The sequence below is a fragment of the Felis catus genome, chromosome B4 (assembly GCF_018350175.1).
Source record: "Felis catus isolate Fca126 chromosome B4, F.catus_Fca126_mat1.0, whole genome shotgun sequence".
In the NCBI taxonomy this organism is placed as follows: domain Eukaryota; kingdom Metazoa; phylum Chordata; class Mammalia; order Carnivora; family Felidae; genus Felis; species Felis catus.
The window spans coordinates 17,144,579-17,163,034 of NC_058374.1; the positions used below are offsets into that span (position 1 = coordinate 17,144,579).

General features: G+C 40.0%; 1 protein-coding gene across 6 annotated transcripts in view; it reads left to right on the forward strand.

Annotated features, from left to right (window-relative positions):
• Positions 1 to 14,129, forward strand: part of SLC39A12 (solute carrier family 39 member 12) — an 87,587-nt gene extending 73,458 nt beyond the window's left edge. For 5 of the 6 annotated variants that reach the window (XM_019834004.3, XM_045060967.1, XM_003988133.6 and 2 more), the window contains one exon: positions 13,540 to 14,129. In XM_019834004.3, the coding sequence (XP_019689563.2) occupies positions 13,540 to 13,668 (129 nt within the window). In that variant the 3' untranslated portion in view covers positions 13,669 to 14,129. The remainder of the gene's footprint in view (positions 1 to 13,539) is intronic. The other variant, XR_002159328.3, reaches the window with a different exon arrangement.
• The last annotated feature ends 4,327 nt before the right edge of the window (positions 14,130 to 18,456 follow it).

Sequence of the window (18,456 nt, forward strand, 5' to 3'; positions counted from 1 at the left end):
CTGGGTGTTGTATGGAAACCAATTTGACAATAAACTTCATATTAAAAAAAAAGAACCATAGTAAACTATCTACTTACCTATCTATTTAATTTAAAAAATTCTCCAAAGTGACCAATGTCTCTTTTTAATCATTTTCTAGATAACATGTTATCAATGAGTAATTACCAAATGACCCTTCAAAAGATCAAAAGAAAAAAATTAACTGAATGCTTTATTAACTTTGTTGTAAATACCCAGATGAGTGAATATTCTAAAGTCCATTTTTTTTCATGCATTTGATAATATGCAGATGTTATACAGGTGTAAGATTGTGGAAAATACTAGGGAAAAAAAAGATCCTTCTGAGTATAAACAGAAGACTTTGAAATGGCACTCTCTAGTTTGACCTAAGCCACTAAACAGTCCAGTAACTTAAAATATACTTTAGCCTTTCCTTCTTCTCCTTTTTTCTCCTATTTTTAGAGGAATAGGAATGTGTGGGCAGAAGAAATACAGAATGATCCATAACCATTATAATTCTTCTCCCAGTGGGCCTATACTTCCCGCAAAGTGTTTCTTTAATTTATCTAGTGACTTTTTTTTTTTTTTATGTGTGGCTGTCTTATCAAGCACTTGAAATATGGTTAGGGTAACTGGGAAATGGATTTTTTTTTAGTTAAAAAACTTTATTTTTGAGAGCAGTTTGAGGTTCATGACAAAACTGAGTAGAGAGTCCAGAGAATTTCCAAATAACATCTGTCCTCCACATGCATGCTTTTCCCCACTCTCAACATCCTGCACCACAGAGGTACATTTGTTATAATTAAGAAACTCTGTTGACACATTATTATCACCCCAAGTCCAGAGTTCACATTTATTGCATATGTGGTGTTGTATGCTCTATGGGTCTTGACAAATGACACATACCCACCCTTGTAATGTGTAGAATAGTTCCCCTGCCCTAAAAATCCTCTGTGTCCTGCCTCTTCCCTTTCCATTAGCCCCTAGAAACCACGAATATTTTTTAATCTCTGTAGTTTTGCCTTTTCCAGAATGCAGTGTAGTTGGAATCATTCAGTATGTACCTTTTGAAACTGGCCTCTTTCACTTAGGGGTACGGTTTTAAGGTCTCTCCCAGTCTTTTCGTGGCTCGATAGCTCATTTCTTTTTGGCACTATGTCACATCTGGATATACCACAGTGCATTTATCCTTTTGCCCACTGCAGAACATCTTGGTCACTTCCAGGTTTGGGCAGTTACAAACAAAGCTGCTATAAATATCCATGTGCAGGGTTTTGAGTGAACATAAATTTTCTATATATTTGGGGAAATATCAAGGAATGTAATCCCCGGATCATATGATAAGAGTATGTCTAGTTCCAGGAAAGATTTCCAAATGTCTTCCAAAGTGATTATACCATTTTGCATTCCCACCAGCATTAAATGAGAGTCCCTCTTGCTCCAGGTCCTTGTCAGAATTCAGTGTCATCGATGTTTGGATTTTGGCCACGGTCATAGTTGTGTAGTGATATCTCGTTGCTGTTTTCGTTTGACATTTCCTAGTGAAATATGATGTTAAACACCTCTGAATATGCTTGCTTGCCATCTGTGTACCTTCTTTGGGGGAGGTGTCTGTCCAGGTCTTTTAACCATTATTTGAAACTGGGTTGTTTCCTATTTATGCATTTCAAGAGTTCTTTGTATGTTTTGGATGGCAGTCTCTTATCAGATGTGTCTTCTGCCAAAAAATTTTCCAAATCTCTGGCTTGTCTTTTCATTTTCTTGATATGTCTTTTGCAAAGAAGAAAATTTAATTTTAATGAAATTCAGCTTATCAATGATTGCTTTCATGAATCATGTCTCTGGTATTATATCTAAAAAAGGCATCACTGTACCCAAGATCATGTAGGTTTTCTCCTCTGTTATCTTCTAGGAGTTTCACACTTTTGTGTTTTCCATTTAGAGCTATGATTCATTTTGACTTAATTTTCGTGGAGGATGTAAGGTCTGTGTATAGATTCATTGCAGGTTTTTTTTTTTTTTTAAAAAGACTATCTTTGTTCCATTTTATTACTTTTGCTCTTTTGTCAAAGACCGGTTGGCTATATTTATATAGGTCTATTTCTGGCTTCTTTGTTCTGTTCCTTTAATCTGTCTTTCTGTCCTTTCACCAGTTCCATACTGTTGTGATTACTGCAATTTTATATTAAGTCTTGAAGACTGACAGTGTCAGCTCTCCAACTTCGTTCTTCTCCTTCAATTATATGGTGGCCTTTCTCGGTCTCTTGCCTCTTCATATAAATCCTGGAATCAGTTTGTCAACAGCCATGAGATAACTTACTGAGATTTTGGATGGGACTGTATTGAATCTGTAGAAGAACTGACATCTCGACAATATTGATTTTTCCTATCCATGGACATGGACTATCTCTATGCCTCTTTATTTTTTCCTTGATATCTTTTTTTTGGATGTTTACACTTTTTCTCACACAGATTGTGTACATAATTTTTAGATTTATCCCTAAGTATTTCATTTTTTGATGCTAACATAAATGCTAATGTGTTTTTAATTCAAATTTCAGTTGTTCATTCCTCATATTTAAAAAGTAGTCAACTTTTGTATATTACTGTCTATTACTGTATCTTGCAACTTTGCTATAAGCACTTACTGGTTCTAGGAGTCTTTTTGATGATTCTTTTGGATTTTATACATAAATGATCTTTTTCTATATTCCTTTAAATTCCTTTTCTCCTCTTATTGAATTCAGTAAGACTTTCAACTTGATGTTGAAAAAGCATCAGTGGGATGGGACATCCTTGCCTTGTGCCTGATCTTAGCAATAAGTCTAGTTTCTCACCAAGCATGATGTTACCTGTAGAGTTTTGTTGTTTTTTTTTTTTTTAATTATAGATGTTCATGATGAATTTGAGGAAGTTTCTTTATAATCCTAGTTTGCTGGGAGTTTTTATCATAAACAAGTGTGGAATTTTTCCAGTGCTTTTTGTGCATCTATTAATATCTTCTTTTGACTGTCGATGTTGTCCTATAGACTGTATTAATTGTTGAATGTTGGACCAGTCTTGTGTATTTAGATAAATCCCATGTGGTTGTGGTGTGTAGTTCTCTTACATATTGTTGGATTCAATTTGCTAATATTTTGTTGAGAAGTTTTCATATCTGTTCATAAGAGATATTGCTCTATAGTTTTCTTGCAATGTCTTTAGTTTTGGTATTAAGATATTGCTGACCTTTTAGAATGAGTTAGGAAGTATTCCCTCTGCCCCTGTCTTCTGGAAAAGATTGTAGAGAATCGGTATAATTTCTTCCTTAAACGTTTGGTTGAATTCACTGGTGAACTCATCTGGGCATGGTACTTTTGTTTTGGAAGGTTATTGATTATTGATTCAATATTAAAAATAGATATAGGCCTATTCGGATTGTATATTTTTTCTTGTATGAGTTTTAGCAGTTGTCTGTTAAAAGAATTTTTGTGTTTCATCCAGATTATCGAATTTGTGGGTATAGAGTTGTTCATAACATCCATTTATTATGCTTTTATTGTCCTTGGTATTTGTAGTGATACCCCTTTCATTTCTGATATCAGTAATTTATGTTTTCTGTTTCTCTTAACCGGGTAGAGGCTTATAGATTTTATTGATGTTTTCATAGAATCAACTTTTGCTGCATCTGTCCATTTCTGATAGAAGCATGTTAAGGTCTCCAACAATAATAGTGGATCAGTCTCTTTCTCTTTGCTGTTCTATCAATTTTTGTCTCACATCTTTTTTTAATGTTTATTTATTTTTGAGAGAGACAGAGACAGAATGCAAGTGGGTTGAGGGGCAGACAGAGAGGGAGACCCAGAATCCGAAGCAGGCTCCAGTCTCTGAGTTGTCAGTACAGAGCCTGATGCGGGGCTTGAACTCACGAGCTGTGAGATCATGGGCTGGAGTCGGATGCTCAACCAACTAAGCCACCCAGACGCCCCTCACATTTTTTAACTCTCTGTTGTTAGGTACACACATATTAGGAATTGTTATGTCTTTTTGGAGTATTGAGTCTTTTGTTTTTATTTAATGCCCATCTTTATCCTTGATAGCATTTCTTGCTCTGAAGTCTGCTCTGTTTGAAATTAACATAGGTAGTCTTGCTTTCTTTTACTCAGTGTTAGCATGATATATCTTCATCCATGCCTTTACTTCTAATTGATATGTGCCTTTATATTTAAAATGGACTTCTTGTAGAAAGCATATAGTTGGGTCTCATGTTTTGATCCGTTTTGAAAATCCCTCTTTTTTTTTTTTTGGTGTATTTAGTCTATTGACATTTACAGTGAATATTGATATAGTTGGGTTAAAATCTACTATATTTGTTACTGTTTTCTAATTGTTGCCTTTTGTTCTTTATGGCTACCTTTTTTTGCCTTCCACACCTTTTCCGTCTTGTGATTTTAATTGAGCATTTTATATAATTCCACTTGACTCATTTGTTAGCACATGAATTATACTTCTTTTTTGAGTATTTTAAGTGGTTACTCTAGAGTTTTCAGTATACATTTACAAGTTATCCAACTCCTCTTTCAAATAACACTGCGCCATGGATAATAAAAGTACCTTGTAATAAGAAAATATTCCTAATCCATCCTCCCCATCCGTTGCATCATTTCTGTCAATTATTTCAATATTACATAAGCATACATACATAGGCACACACAAGCATACGGACTGGAATACGTTGTTGCTATTATTTTGAAGAAACCATTATCTGTTGGATCAATTAGAACTTTAAAACCTAAAAGTTTTCATTTTGCTTTCACTTTTTCACTTTCTGATACTCTTCCTTTCTTGTGTAGATCCCTGTTTCTGACCTTTATCATTTTCCCATCTCCAAAGAACTTCAATTAACATTTTTTACTGACAACAAATTTACTCAAGTTTTGTTTGTCTGATAAAGTCTTATTTTCCTTTGTCTCTTTTTGTTTTCTAAGTTTATTTATTTTGAGAGAGAGAGAGAGGGCATGAGTGGGGTGGGGGTAGAGAGAGAGGGAGAGAAAATTCCAAGCAGGCTCCGTACTGTCAGCACAGGGCCCAACGCGGGGCTAAAACTCACGAATTGTATAATCATGACCTGAGCCGAGATGAGGAGTTGGATATTTAACTGACTGAGCCACCCAGGCGCTCCCTCCTTTCACTCTTGGAAAAGTTTGGAGGTGCAGAATTCTAACTTGGTGATTTTCTCTCTCAACACTTTAAACATTTTCTCTCACTCTTTTTTTTTTTTTCTTGCATCGTTTCAGAGGAGAATTCAGATATAATTCTGTCCTTGCTCCTCTCTATATAAGTTTTTTGTTTGGGTTTTGGTTTTGGTTTTGGATGGTTGTTTGTTTTTGTTTTTGTTTTTTACTCTGCCATCTTTTAAGGTTTTTTTCTTACCTTTGTTTTTCTAAAGTCTGAAAATGATATGCCTACGTGAAGGGTGTTTTGTTTTTTTTGTTTTTTTTTTTTAATTTTTTTTTTCAACGTTTATTTATTTTTGGGACAGAGAGAGACAGAGCATGAACGGGGGAGGGGCAGAGAGAGAGGGAGACACAGAATCGGAAACAGGCTCCAGGCTCCGAGCCATCAGCCCAGAGCCCCACGCGGGGCTCGAACTCACGGACCGCGAGATCGTGACCTGGCTGAAGTCGGAAGCCTAACCGACTGCGCCACCCAGGCGCCCCGAAGGGTGTTTTGTTTTTGTTTGCTTGTTGTTGGTTGGTTGGTTTTGTTTTGTTTTGTTTTGTTGGCACATCTCCGCTTGCTATTCTCTGAGCTTCTTTGGAGCTGGGATTTGGTACCTGATATTTTTGGGGGAGAAATTCACAGCCATTATTGCTTCTAATATTGCTTCCATTTTCTCTCTCTCTCTCTCTTTTTTTTTTTTTTTTCTGATATTACCAATACACCTATATTACACGTTTTTTCTCATGGTTTCAATATTATGTTTTGGGTTTTTGGGGTCTTTTTTCTCTCTCCTTTTCAGTTTTGGAAGTTTCTATTGTCATAGCTTCAAACTCAGAGTTTTTCTTCAGCTCTGTCCCGTACACTAATGAGCCCATCATTGTTCTTTTCTCTTGCAGTGTTTTTCATCTCTAACTTTTCTTTTTCTTTTTTAGAAGAATCTCTCTGCTTATATTATCTATCTTTTATTGTTTATGTTGTCTACTTTTCCCATTAAAGCCCTTACCATATGAGTCACAGTTTGTTTGTTTTTTTAATTCCTGGCCTGATTATGCCAACTTTCCTGCTGTATCTGACTCTGGTTCCGAAGGTTGTTCAGTCTCTTTAAACTGTGTTTTTTTGCCTTCTAGTAATTCATGTTACTTTGGTTGAAAGCATGACCTGTTGTACTGGATAAAAGGAATTGTGTGGTCAAGAGTCCTGTAGTAATATCATGGTAAGGCATGGAGAGAAGGGGAGCCTTCCATAGTTCTTTGATTAGGTCTTGGTCTTGTGGGGAGCCTGTGCTTCCAGACTGTGAACTTCTTGCCTCCTCCCCCTTTAGGTGGAAGAAAATGGCTAGAGTGGGGTGAAGTTGAGGACTTCCCTTCCCTAGGTGGGATAAGCTCTGATAAAACTCCAGCAGGTTAGACTTTGATAAAATAATTTCTCATAAGGGAAATCCTTGTTAAGATCAGAATCTCTAAAGGATTTCAAAATGGCTTCTTTATCTTCCTCCTGATAAAAGCACAAGGGAATTCCCCCCCCCCAATATTCACTGTGAGAATTTGGTAGAGCTCCTGGCAGTAAAATCAACAAAAGTGTGGGGGACGCTTTGAGACTTAGGGTCCCCTAAATTTTTTAATTCTTAGGCTTGTCTACACTAAGCCTGTAATAGTTTGTCAATTACAGGTTTGTGTGTTTCTTTTTCCCTACCTTGGCTTATTGGGTCCCACAAAAGTTTCTTCCTGTAGGTTTCTGCTCAGGTAAGTTGTGATTCTGTATATTCACTTGACTTTCTTTCCAGCGTTTGGGTCAGTCATTGGACCTCACTTTTCTGTCATATCTGAGAAGAGTTGTTGATTTTCAGTTTGTTCATTTTTTTTACCAAAAAAAAAAAAAAAGCCAAATTATAACTTTCACTAACAAACTTCCATCTTGTTCTCAGATGTGGGTCTTCTGCAAAGACACAATTAAGTTCTTTAAAAATGTGACAAGGGCTCCTGGGTGGCTCAGTTGGTTAAGTGTCTGACTCTCGATTTCAACTCAGGTCATGATCTCACAGTTCCTGGGATCCAGTCCCATGTTGGGTTCTGTGCAGACAGCGTGGAGCCTGCTTGGGATTCTCTCTCTCTCCCTCTCTCTCTGCCCCTCCCCCGTTCACACTCACTTGCTGTCTCTCTGTGTCAAAATAAATAAACTTAAAAAAATAAAAATAATAAAAATGTGACAATTAGAACAACCTATGGAATGTGTGCCCCTAGTGAGAGTAAGTATTATTAGGACAGCCTACAAAATATGTTTCTGAGGTTTTCTCTCTCATCATATTTCTTAGGAACGAGAGTGGCTCCTTTTAGCAAATGCAAATGCATACCTAACTCCATGTGCATAATGAATGGGTTTTAGGGTCCTTCTGAAAAGAAGATGGTGTAAGTCAGTTATCAAGAGAGCCTCATGAATGGAGAAGCAAATTATTTCTCTTGAAAGTTAATAATGTCAAAAACTACGTATTCCTGAGAAAGGGAAAACATTTAAATTACAATTTTACCTTCATAAAAAACATCACCAAGTATCTTCAGTTAAGTGAATGTTGAGGGGCGCCTGGGTGGCTCAGTCAGGTAAGCATCTGACTTTTGATTTCGGCTCAGGTCATGATCTCATGGTTTGTGGGTTTGAGCCCCATGTCGGGCTCTGTAGTGACACTGCAGAGCCTGCTTGGGATTCCTTCTCCCTCTCTCTCTGCCCTTCTCCTTCTCACACTCTCAGTCTCACTCTCAAAATAAATAAATAAACTTTTTAAAAAATAAGTGAGGGGCACCTGAATGGCTCAGTTGTTTAAACGCCTGACTTCGCCTCAGATCATGATCTCATGGTTTGTGAGTTTGAGCCCCCCGTCGGGCTCTGTGCTGACAGCTCAGAGCCTGGATGGAGCCTGCCTTGGATTCTGTATCTCCCTCTCTCTGCCCCTTCCCCGCTCATGCTCTGCCTCTTTCTCTCTCAAAAATGAATAAACATTAAAAAAAATTTTTTTTAAATAAGTGAATGTTGAATATTTATATTTAAATTATAAATTTTTAATAATGAAAGGACTTTGATTTTTCGGTGTTTTGTAGAAGCATTGGATGCTGAACTTTCTTTTTCAGACACACATTTATGATCTATACTGAAAGTAAATGTTGAAATATGTAGCAATAGAGCTTTAATACCCACAAGAAACCAGTTTCAGATTACAGATAGAAGTAGACAGAGAAGGCTTTGCACAGCAAGATTCTGCAGCTTAGATGTGAAAGGAGAGACAAAAAATCTTAGTTCTAGAGAATGTTTTATAGATCATCCTCCTTTGTGATAAGTCCTCCCTAGTATATAATTATTACAAGGCACATGCCATTAGAATTTATCCACTGTGTTCTAACATTCTCTGTGAGCATTCCCTTTAAAAAGTTAAGACTATGAATACAGTTATGGAGACTGACTCAAGTATAAATCATGTGCTTCATATCACTTTCTAAATGTCCAGAAATTCTAATCAGAGGTTTGGTCACCATACCTACATCTCAGTTAGTTAATAGAAATATAGGGACCATTATCTGCAGATAGGTCAGTCACCATGTAGACTTGGTCCATCTAGGGAATTGGTCTCCAGTGTCTGATTCAAATTTGAAAAAAAAAAAAAAAAAAGCATGTTAAAAGCCTTTTAGGTAAAGATTTTCTTTTTCTTTTTTGCCAGAACATTACAATTCCTTGGCTGTCATATTTTGGCATCCACTGATTTGAGTTGGGGAATTTGCTAAACATGGAGGTAAAAAAGAAAGTTGCTTTCTACTTCAAGATTTCCAAATTTCTGGCAGCAATCTAAAAAACATATCTCTTAGCTCTATCTCTGGGCAAAAGTGTTTTGCTAACATTTCTCTTTTTTCCTGACCTTTTACTTCATTGTTAACATACTCTATCCATCATTTCACCCCCTCTAGTCTTAGGATATAATCAGGATCTGTAAAATTATTCAATAAGGGAATCTAATTGCCCTAGAGGAAAAAGGGACTTTTCTCTCTTGAAATCCAGGGGAAAATGGGTAGCACTAAAACTCATGTCAGGAATTTTTTAAAAAGAAAAAACAAAATATATACTCTTAAAAATGAATGCATATATATCTTTATGTCCCTTCAAAATTTACTGACTGAAATGATAACAAAAATATGGGTAAGTTCAAAGAAAGTGAAATGTTGTAATCAGACACGGTTGGGATTTGGCATTTTACATTTGTGTCTTTTGGAAAGACTTTTTGTGAGACTCTCTGGTATTTTGGTGCATATCCAAGAGATATTACGATTTATATATTCATCCATAATCATCCAAAAAAGAGCCAAGTATTTTCTCAAAAGCAAGCTTAGCTTGATTTTCTTACCAAAATCCACTTACATGCGAACGTGCAAAGTTCAGATAGACCATCCAAATCAAGATGATCCATATCAAGATGAGAATCTCCTTAAACTTTTTTTAAATGTCGATTTTCATTGTTTGTCCATTTCTATAGGCTTACAAGGTTAGTCTTTTTTTTTTTAATGTTTACTTATTTTTGAGAGAGAGAGAGAGAGAGAGAGAGAGAGAGAGAGAGAGCTAGAGCAAGAGAAGGGCAGAGTGAGAGGGAGACACAAATTCTGAAGTAGGCCCCAGGCTCTGAGTTGTCAACACAGATCTTGATGTAGGGCTGGAACTTGTGAACTATGAGATCATGACCTGAGCCGAAGTCAGACACTTAACTGACTGAGCCACCCAGGCGCCCCGACTCTATGATATCTTGCCATCCATTTGGGTGTGCCTTCTAGCAGCTCATCGTTCCCTTGAAGTCTTTCAGGATGCTCTGGCTACAGGTCTCATGCAGCGCTTACTTTCATTTACATCCATTTTATCACGCCCTTTCTTATATCCTGCACCCCATTTACTCCTCATAATCCTGCAAGAGCTAAATTATTATTATTATTTTTTTCAACGTTTATTTATTTTTGGGACAGAGAGAGACAGAGCATGAACGGGGGAGGGGCAGAGAGAGAGGGAGACACAGAATCGGAAACAGGCTCCGGGCTCTGAGCCATCAGCCCAGAGCCCGACGCGGGGCTTGAACTCACGGACCGCGAGATCGTGACCTGGCTGAAGTCGGATGCTTAACCGACTGCACCACCCAGGCGCCCCCAAGAGCTAAATTATTAACTCCTTTTGGTTCTGAGGAAACCATAGCTCAAGAAGGATAATGACTTACTCAAAGTCACATGAATGTGATGTCAGAACTAGGACAAGAAGCCCGCTCATCTCATTACTGTAGTAGACAGAGGATTGTACACTCTAACAACTCCATCCTTGGCCCTCCGTCTTGTTCGTGTTTGCCCCGTGTACTGTCTTGGGGCTATGTGTTCCAGGCCCCTTGGAGATCAATATACATGCCTTAGAAATGTCCACCAAGGTCGGGATGGCGGGAAGCTTGCTTTGGCTTCCCATGAATCGGTTAGAGATAACATGCTCACTCCCCTTTCTGAACGCACCGGGGAATATTCTTTGGGAACATTCTATGGATTTTCAAAATGTCATCTTAAGTTGCAAAACTTCCCAGAAGACATTGAGTTCATGTGAACGGTGGCTCTTGGAGCTGTAAAATCCTCATGATGTTTTCTTGTGGACAATGCCATGTGCGTACTCAGAATAAAGGATTCTTGGTTTTCTTCCTGGGAATGGGGCCACTGACAGAGTCTGGAAGCTCTTATAAACACATTTATTCAATTCTATCGTGTGTCACACACTACAAGCAAACAGCAGGTCTACAAACAGGCTAGTGAGGAAAACAATAGATCAAACAATTGTTTTTAAAAATTGTGGCATTTCTTTGGATTGAGTCATGACAGAAACTGATTGAGATTTTGCGGGAAGTCCCAGGACCCTCATTTAATTTCTGTGTTTTTGTATCTACAACTTTTTGGCTATTAAATCTACCTAATCAAGACCTACTTCTTTCCAACAAACGATCCTGACTAGAAGTTTGAGGCAAAGATGACAATTAGAAAATGAGCTTTCTCAATTGTAGGTTAAGACACTGGTGGTTTGAAAATAAATCTCAAGTTCTATCTATTGAACCGGAACCATTTTCGTCACCGTGCTTTCTGTCTTGCCTGAAGTAGTTTTCTCAACACGTCGTTGAAAACAGCATGATTGTTCAGCAAATCTTTCACATTTTATGAGCATTTACCAAGAAAATCTTTTTAGAAATTACTTCTACTTCATCAGAGATGAACAATCAGGTAGTGCTGGACACAGTGGACATAAGATGAGCTGTCAATTCATCCACATCTTGTAAATGAACATTAATTACCTTGCTTGAGAAACAGGGAGGAGAGGGAACTACACAATATCTCAATACCTTAGCGTATTTGGAAATAAGGCTGGTCAGAGCTTCAGCCTTTATGTTACCAGAGATGGCATAATTAATTGTGTCACCAAGATGGTCTGAAACATAAATTATTGAGACAGAAGGGAACTGGTGGCCCATGTTGTCTGGCCTTGGAGTCACCTCTCGGAAATTGCTTACAAACTATTGAGAATCAGATGTATGGGGTGACTCTGATGCATGTATCTTGTTAATCCCTCCAGATTACCATAAATTGTTGGCTCTTTGGGAATATTTTATGGATTTTCAAATTTCATTTTGAGTTTATAATAATGAACCAAATAGTATTACTCTCAAGTAGTATCATTAACCTGATGTTTAACCATGGCGGAGACAAACCAATAGGACACATAATTTCTTTAAGGTCATCCACCCAGGACAGCATTTCTGGATCCTACTTTGCCTTCTAGTCCACTGCTCCATGTTAGGGTGTAAGATAGCAGGACACAATAATCCTAATCTTCATTCTGTCCATTTATCTAATTTTAAAAGGGAGAAATATCCATCTCAAGCATACCCAAATAGAACATTCCAGATGCTCTTGTACAGGCCTGAAAAAAAACATGTCAAGGTAAAAAAAAAAAAAAGTATATCAACCTGTTTTCTCTAGCCGTAACTCTAAAACCCTTGCACATTTTATATGTTTTATCTTTTTCTTGCTGTAAATAACCCAGTTTTCAACCAGATGTGATTTTTACTCCTCAGGGAAATTTGACAACATCTGGAGACATTGTTGGTTGTCCCAACTGGGGTCAGAGGTACAGCTGACATATGTCAGGCAGAAGTCAGGGATGCTGCTAAGCGCCCTACAACCCCCGTAACAAAGAATTATCCAACCCAAAATGTGAACAATGGCATGGGTGAGTTAAGTCTCCCCTCCAGGCTGACCTAAGCCTGTTTTCTAATAGAAATGACTATGTCATACGAGAGATCTCCACTCACCTTCCCGGGGTGAGGGATTTGAAAGAATGTGAGACAAAAACACATCACAGGGAGGACTGATACGGCACAGGGAATATAGTCCACGGTGTAAGAGCGTTGTAAGGTGACAGATGACAGCTTCACTTGTGGCCAGCATAGCATACGGTGTAGAGGTGGTAAGTCACTACGCGTTACTCTCAAAACTAATGTAACGTTGTGTGTCGACTGTACTTCAATTAAAAAAAAAAAAGAAACCAGAAGAGACCCTTCAAAACTGAGAACAAATTGAGGGTTGATGGGGGGGTGGGAGGGAGGGGAGGGGGGGTGAGGGGCACTGAGGAGGGCACCTGTTGGGATGAGCACTGGGTGTTGTATGGAAACCAGTTCGACAATAAGTTTCATATTAAAAAAAATAATAAAGGCCAAGTGAAAAAAAAGAAAGAAAGAAAAAATACTACCTTGAGGTGCTGTTCCTAGATGCTCACAGGAACATTTTGCTCTCAATGGTGTTAAAGCCATTTCACAAACAAAACCCTTGTCACTTGCCTCTAGGAGAGTAAAGCGTAGCTTTAGAGCGTGATTCCTTTATTGTTTTGAAGGTCAGAAAGACCTTGAAGATCTCTTTGAAAGGAAACAAATATGTGCTTTGTAACAACCAGTAAGTTTAATGGCTCCGTAAACCTAACAGAACAGTCAAAAGTAATACTTTTCATCTATTATCTACTTCACAGTAAACAAAAATAAGAAGGATTGCGCTTGGTTTCAGTTGATAACTCTGTCATTTTAAGACTTCTGGCAACACTAGGATTCTTCTAACCGCAATCAAATGACTTAATTTATCTTACATTTTCAAATTTTGGTTGGGAGTAGGTATTAAGCATTTTGTAACTGCTTTGGGAATTTGAAAGGTTATTAGGTTCTGAATAACAGTCTCATGTTTTCCCACCAAACTTTTCCCAGCAGTGAATATATCTGGATCTTATTCTGGTTTTTTATTCTTTTTTTAGCTTCCTGAAATGACTCATGTTCAAACACGGCGACCCTGGTTGATGTTTCTCCTGCAGAACTTTGGATTGACCCTAGGTTGGCTTTCTCTCTTACTGTTGGCTATATATGAACAAAATATTAAAATATAAGTTAAGAGTCTCACACTTCTTCAAAAAACGAATTTATATGGCCTCCTTTTGTTTCTTTTGTCGTACTCTATACAGTGATTGTAAATTAATTATTGTTATCTTAGACGAAGTATGTGTCTTTTAGGTCATTAAGTTATTAATTTTATAAGGCACTTTTGTTCTAGGATACAAAGATCACGTTGCCCTCAATTGAAATTCTGGTTTTAGTCCCCAGCACCATGATGGAACTTGTATCTTTTTCAGTAATTAGGAAATTCTAAATTAATTCTGGGAAACTTTCAAACAATATTGTTTTGCTAATAAAGAACGTTTGTTTGTAGTATTTGAAGTGGACAGAGGCCTGTTGGGATAAAGTGGCTGCAGCTTCTGTGATGTCAATAATATTTTTCTGCTTGTAAGATGACAAACCCCAAGGAAACTAAATGACAGACAAATGTAATAAAGCCTAGTGTTAATGTGGTGATTTGTATTACCTTCTGTTTCTGAGTGTCAGATTCTGAACCAACTCTTGCAAAACCAATATCGTATAGTTCTAGAAGCCTTGCCCACTGGCTCATAAGTGATGTTACATCAGCAAACTCAGGAAGCCTAGAGGATAATACATGAACATTCTATCTAATCACTAAATGAAACCTGTTTTAGGTAAGGAGAGCTGGAAACAAAAAGGGAAGTTCAAAAAAATGTTTTAAATAACAAAAGCTTAAGTCAGGCCGTAGATCAATGCATAAACTGTCACAGTTTTTGTTTTTTTACATTTATTTATTTTTGAGAAACAGAGCATGAGCAGGGGAGGGGCAGAGAGAGAAGCAGACACAGAATCAGAAGCAGGCTCCAGGCTCCGAGCTGTCAGCACAGAGCCCGACGCAGGGCTCGAACCCACAAACCGTGAAATCATGACCTGAGCCGAAGTCGGACGCTCAACTGACTGAGCCACCCAGGCGCCCCTAAACTGTCACGGTTTTAACAGAGTGTGCTTATGGATATAATATTACTGACAATGTGATATAGTTTATATTTTGGGGAGGAAATCTAAACATGATTCCAGTAGGTAAGTTCATGAAATGTGCAAACAACGTTACTGACAACCTAGCCAATTTATTAAAATAGAAAATAACCCCGGCTTTAGTTATTTTTCTTGGAAAATAGAGGCCTAATATTTTTCTTATTTTTTTAATGATATATCTTGACGAGGGAAAAGGCCCATTTGACTGCCAAAAAGACTCGTAGCAACCAATCCAATCCGTCTCTCCTGCCTTTCTTACCGGTAAATAGATATTCTGCCTTGTCCCACCCAAACTCGATCTTTTTCTACCACCGTTATTTGACTTCAAAGTGAGGCGGGTTTCTTCTTCAGTTGTCTCTAGAGCCTGATTTCAGGGGGCCTCATGACAAAGTACAGCAGTTCACAAATGGTGGCATCCAGTAAGAGTGAAGAGGGAACATAAGGCAAGCTGATAGGCTGCAAACATCCACCCCTCCCTCCCCAAGCAGGTGGGATGTGTGGCATTCCTTGGGCACTCCTGGCTGCCCAAGAACAAAGGAAAGGGGGGAAAACAAACGGTTAACTGATAGAGATCATTGTCCTGCAGGATCTAAGCCTCCATCACCCCTCCATAGTGATGTGGGGAACAAAGGCAGAAGGAAATGGCAGATAGAACTAAATTGCCTTCTAACCTGCAGCCCATTGACAAATACTTGGTGTTCCTCCAGGAACTCCCTGTGTCTTCATGCTAATGATTTGCTAAAGGGAAAAACAACCCTAGCTTGACAATAGCTAGGCCTCCAGTATCCCTTGAGTCTTCCTTAGCATATGAAAATCTCGCTGGAAACTTCCCCTGGACTTCCCCCGCCTCCTCACTCCATAGTATATAACCAGCCTCTCTTCATGGTCCTGGGGCAGCTCTTCCTGCCCACGGGTCCTAGTCCCCGTGCTTTAATAAAATCACCTTTTTGCACCAAAGACGACTTCAAGAATTCTTTTTTGGCCGTCGGCTCCGGACCCCGTGAACCCCACTGTCACCCCAAAAAGCCTCATCAGGATCAACCAGGGGACTTCTTAAAACACAGACTGTTCCTCCCCATCCCGAGAGTTTCTGATTCTGTGAGTCTGGGTAGGGTTTGAGACTTTGATTTTGAGCGGCTTCCAGGTGATCCTGATGCTCCTCGTTGAGGCACTGCTGGAGCTCCGCCGGCTCGGTAGAAGTCAGCCACAGCTGGCTTCGAGAAAGAGCAGGCACACAACCCGGCCGCCCAAGGACTGTGTGATTCCCGTTAAGTTGATTAACCACTCTGTAAACCTCACACTAGGCCAGCATTCTAGGTTGAAACTCCTTTCCCTTTGCCTCCTGGTCTCGGAGCAGAGGATCAGTTACAGGAGTTACTGGATGAGGAGTCCAGAGACCTGCACTGGTACTCATAGTCACCTTCAAGGTAAGCAGCCGCGACACCTAGCGCTTTGCCCTTCTTTTGTTAAAAAAAGACACTCGTTTGTAGCGGAACAAAACCAGCTTTGTGGTCAACACGGTGTGGAGGTTGCGTGCTAGAAGCATCTGGCGCCATTTGCGTTTTGGTCTCTATGACCCAAGTTCTGATTTTGACATGGAGCCTGAGTTTGTGCCAATTTAATTGGGAAAGTTCTGCTGGGTGAATTATTTCAAGTTCAAGTCTAGCGCAGTTTGGGGCTAGCTAAATTACAATTTGGGGGCTGAGCGACTCACAGCGTAACGTTCCAGGGAGAGTGAATTGAATTTGACCTCTAGGATGAGTTTGTGGGTACGGTACAGAGGGGCTGGAGTGATTGGAAGGACGTTCTCGGTGAACGTTTTGCAAGCCTGTACCTAATGCCCTGATGGTAAACAGAGTCCTGGCCATCAGAGGTCATCTGTAGGATGTCACCCTAAGGATACGGGGGTAATGACTTCTGAGGGGCACCTTTCTGGGCTCAGCACTCCTTCCTTCTGCTCCCTGAGCTGGCTCTTTGCTAATCTACTGAGCAACCCCGTAGCCTGCGAGGGACTTCCAGCCACAAGCAATCTTAGAATTGCCAGCAATTCTCTTTTCCTCAAAACTGAGGGGTAATGATAAGAATATTAGGACAACTCTTCGCCTTCTAAATATGGGCAGAGTCTCAATTTGGGATGGCTGCACATCATCATCCCGTGAAGTTATCTAAATTCACGTGTTCCTGAAATTCGGGGTAAATGGCATTTTTCCTGAGGCCGGATTTCTCAATAACCGTAGAGTCTTTCTGTTTACTAGGCCTAAATTTAGGATTCCGCTGTATTTCTACTTGGTGATTGATTTCTTTTGTCGTCACTGAGCTAGAAATGGTCCAAGAGAAAAATAAAAGAGCAAATCACACAGAAATCTTATGTGAACAGCCATCTTTATGGAAGACGTCACCAGGTCGCTGTGATGCCAAGTGCTGGGCCTGGGGAGATGGTTCCAGCACTGCGTGCCTCAGGGCGAGAGGGTTCTGCGTGTGCGCTCATGCGTTGTGGCCAACACCACTCTGCCCAGAACCCAGACTTTGGAGGTGAGACTGTGCCTCTTGCTGAAAGACGCACCCGTCAGGACGCTGCATTTTTACACTTCCTTTCTCCTTCAGAGCTGAGGGGAAGGGTCCTACCATTTGGCTGCTAATCGCTAGGGTACGCGGGATTAATCAGGTGGGGGGTTTTGTGTGATCATTAAAAAAATCAGGCTTTTTTGAAACTGGCATCTTGGCTCAGAGACCAATGCTGCCACTCAATAGTCTTGCAACTTGTTTAAATTTTTTTTTTCAACATTTATTTATTTTTGGGACAGAGAGAGACAGAGCATGAATGGGGGAGGGGCAGAGAGAGAGGGAGACACAGAATCGGAAACAGGCTCCACGCTCTGAGCCATCAGCCCAGAGCCTGACGCGGGGCTCGAACTCACCGACCGCGAGATCGTGACCTGGCTGAAGTCAGACGCTTAACCGACTGCGCCACCCAGGCGCCCCTTGCAACTTGTTTAAACAGCTATTTCTTCTCATGTAAAATAAGGCTAAAAAGGGAACCTAACTCCTAGGATTGTGGTGAGGTCCTTAAGAGATTCTTACTGCTCATGAGGCCCTTAGCTCAGTGCCTGCAGAATGGAAATGGATCCATAAAGAGGAATTTATCATCGGTACCCGCTTGGTCGTCGGTTCTGTGGTTTACCTCCCAGGGCTGTGCTTTGGGTCAAGGAAATGTTTTGTCTTGGTGGAGAATGGAGAGCAAGGCTTTTTCTGTAATCCTCTTGTGACACCTCCAAGCCAGCCCCCCGCCGGTCCTTCAAAGCTGCCTTTCACCTTTCCTCACTTCTGGAGCCAGAGAGATGGGGGTCCCCTCTGGTGGACCCTACTCTGCCCATCTCCCTGGGAAGCCTTCAACCATCATGATTGCCCTCAGTGTGAGCCCCGCCGCCCCCCCCCCTTCCCCTTTCTCTTTCTCTCTCATAATAAATGGAAACCTATTACGTTCTACTCCACTCACACTTCTAAGGCTGTGGAGGTTCAATGATGGAGACTGACGGAGAGAAACCTGAGGCCACGGCTATTGTCACAACTTGATTTCAACTCGGGGAGACAAAAAGTAGTTCCACCAATTGCCCCTGTTACCATGCACCTGCTGAGGGAATGAAACCAGGGCTGAAAAGAGTCCAGCCCCATCAGGGTAAGCGGAGCCTCTGCCTGCTGGAGGCCTGGCCTGTCTAAACAGCCAGATGCCCTCTGGCTGGCAGCACACACAGCCCGCGCTGGACCCCGACGTCACCATGGATGGT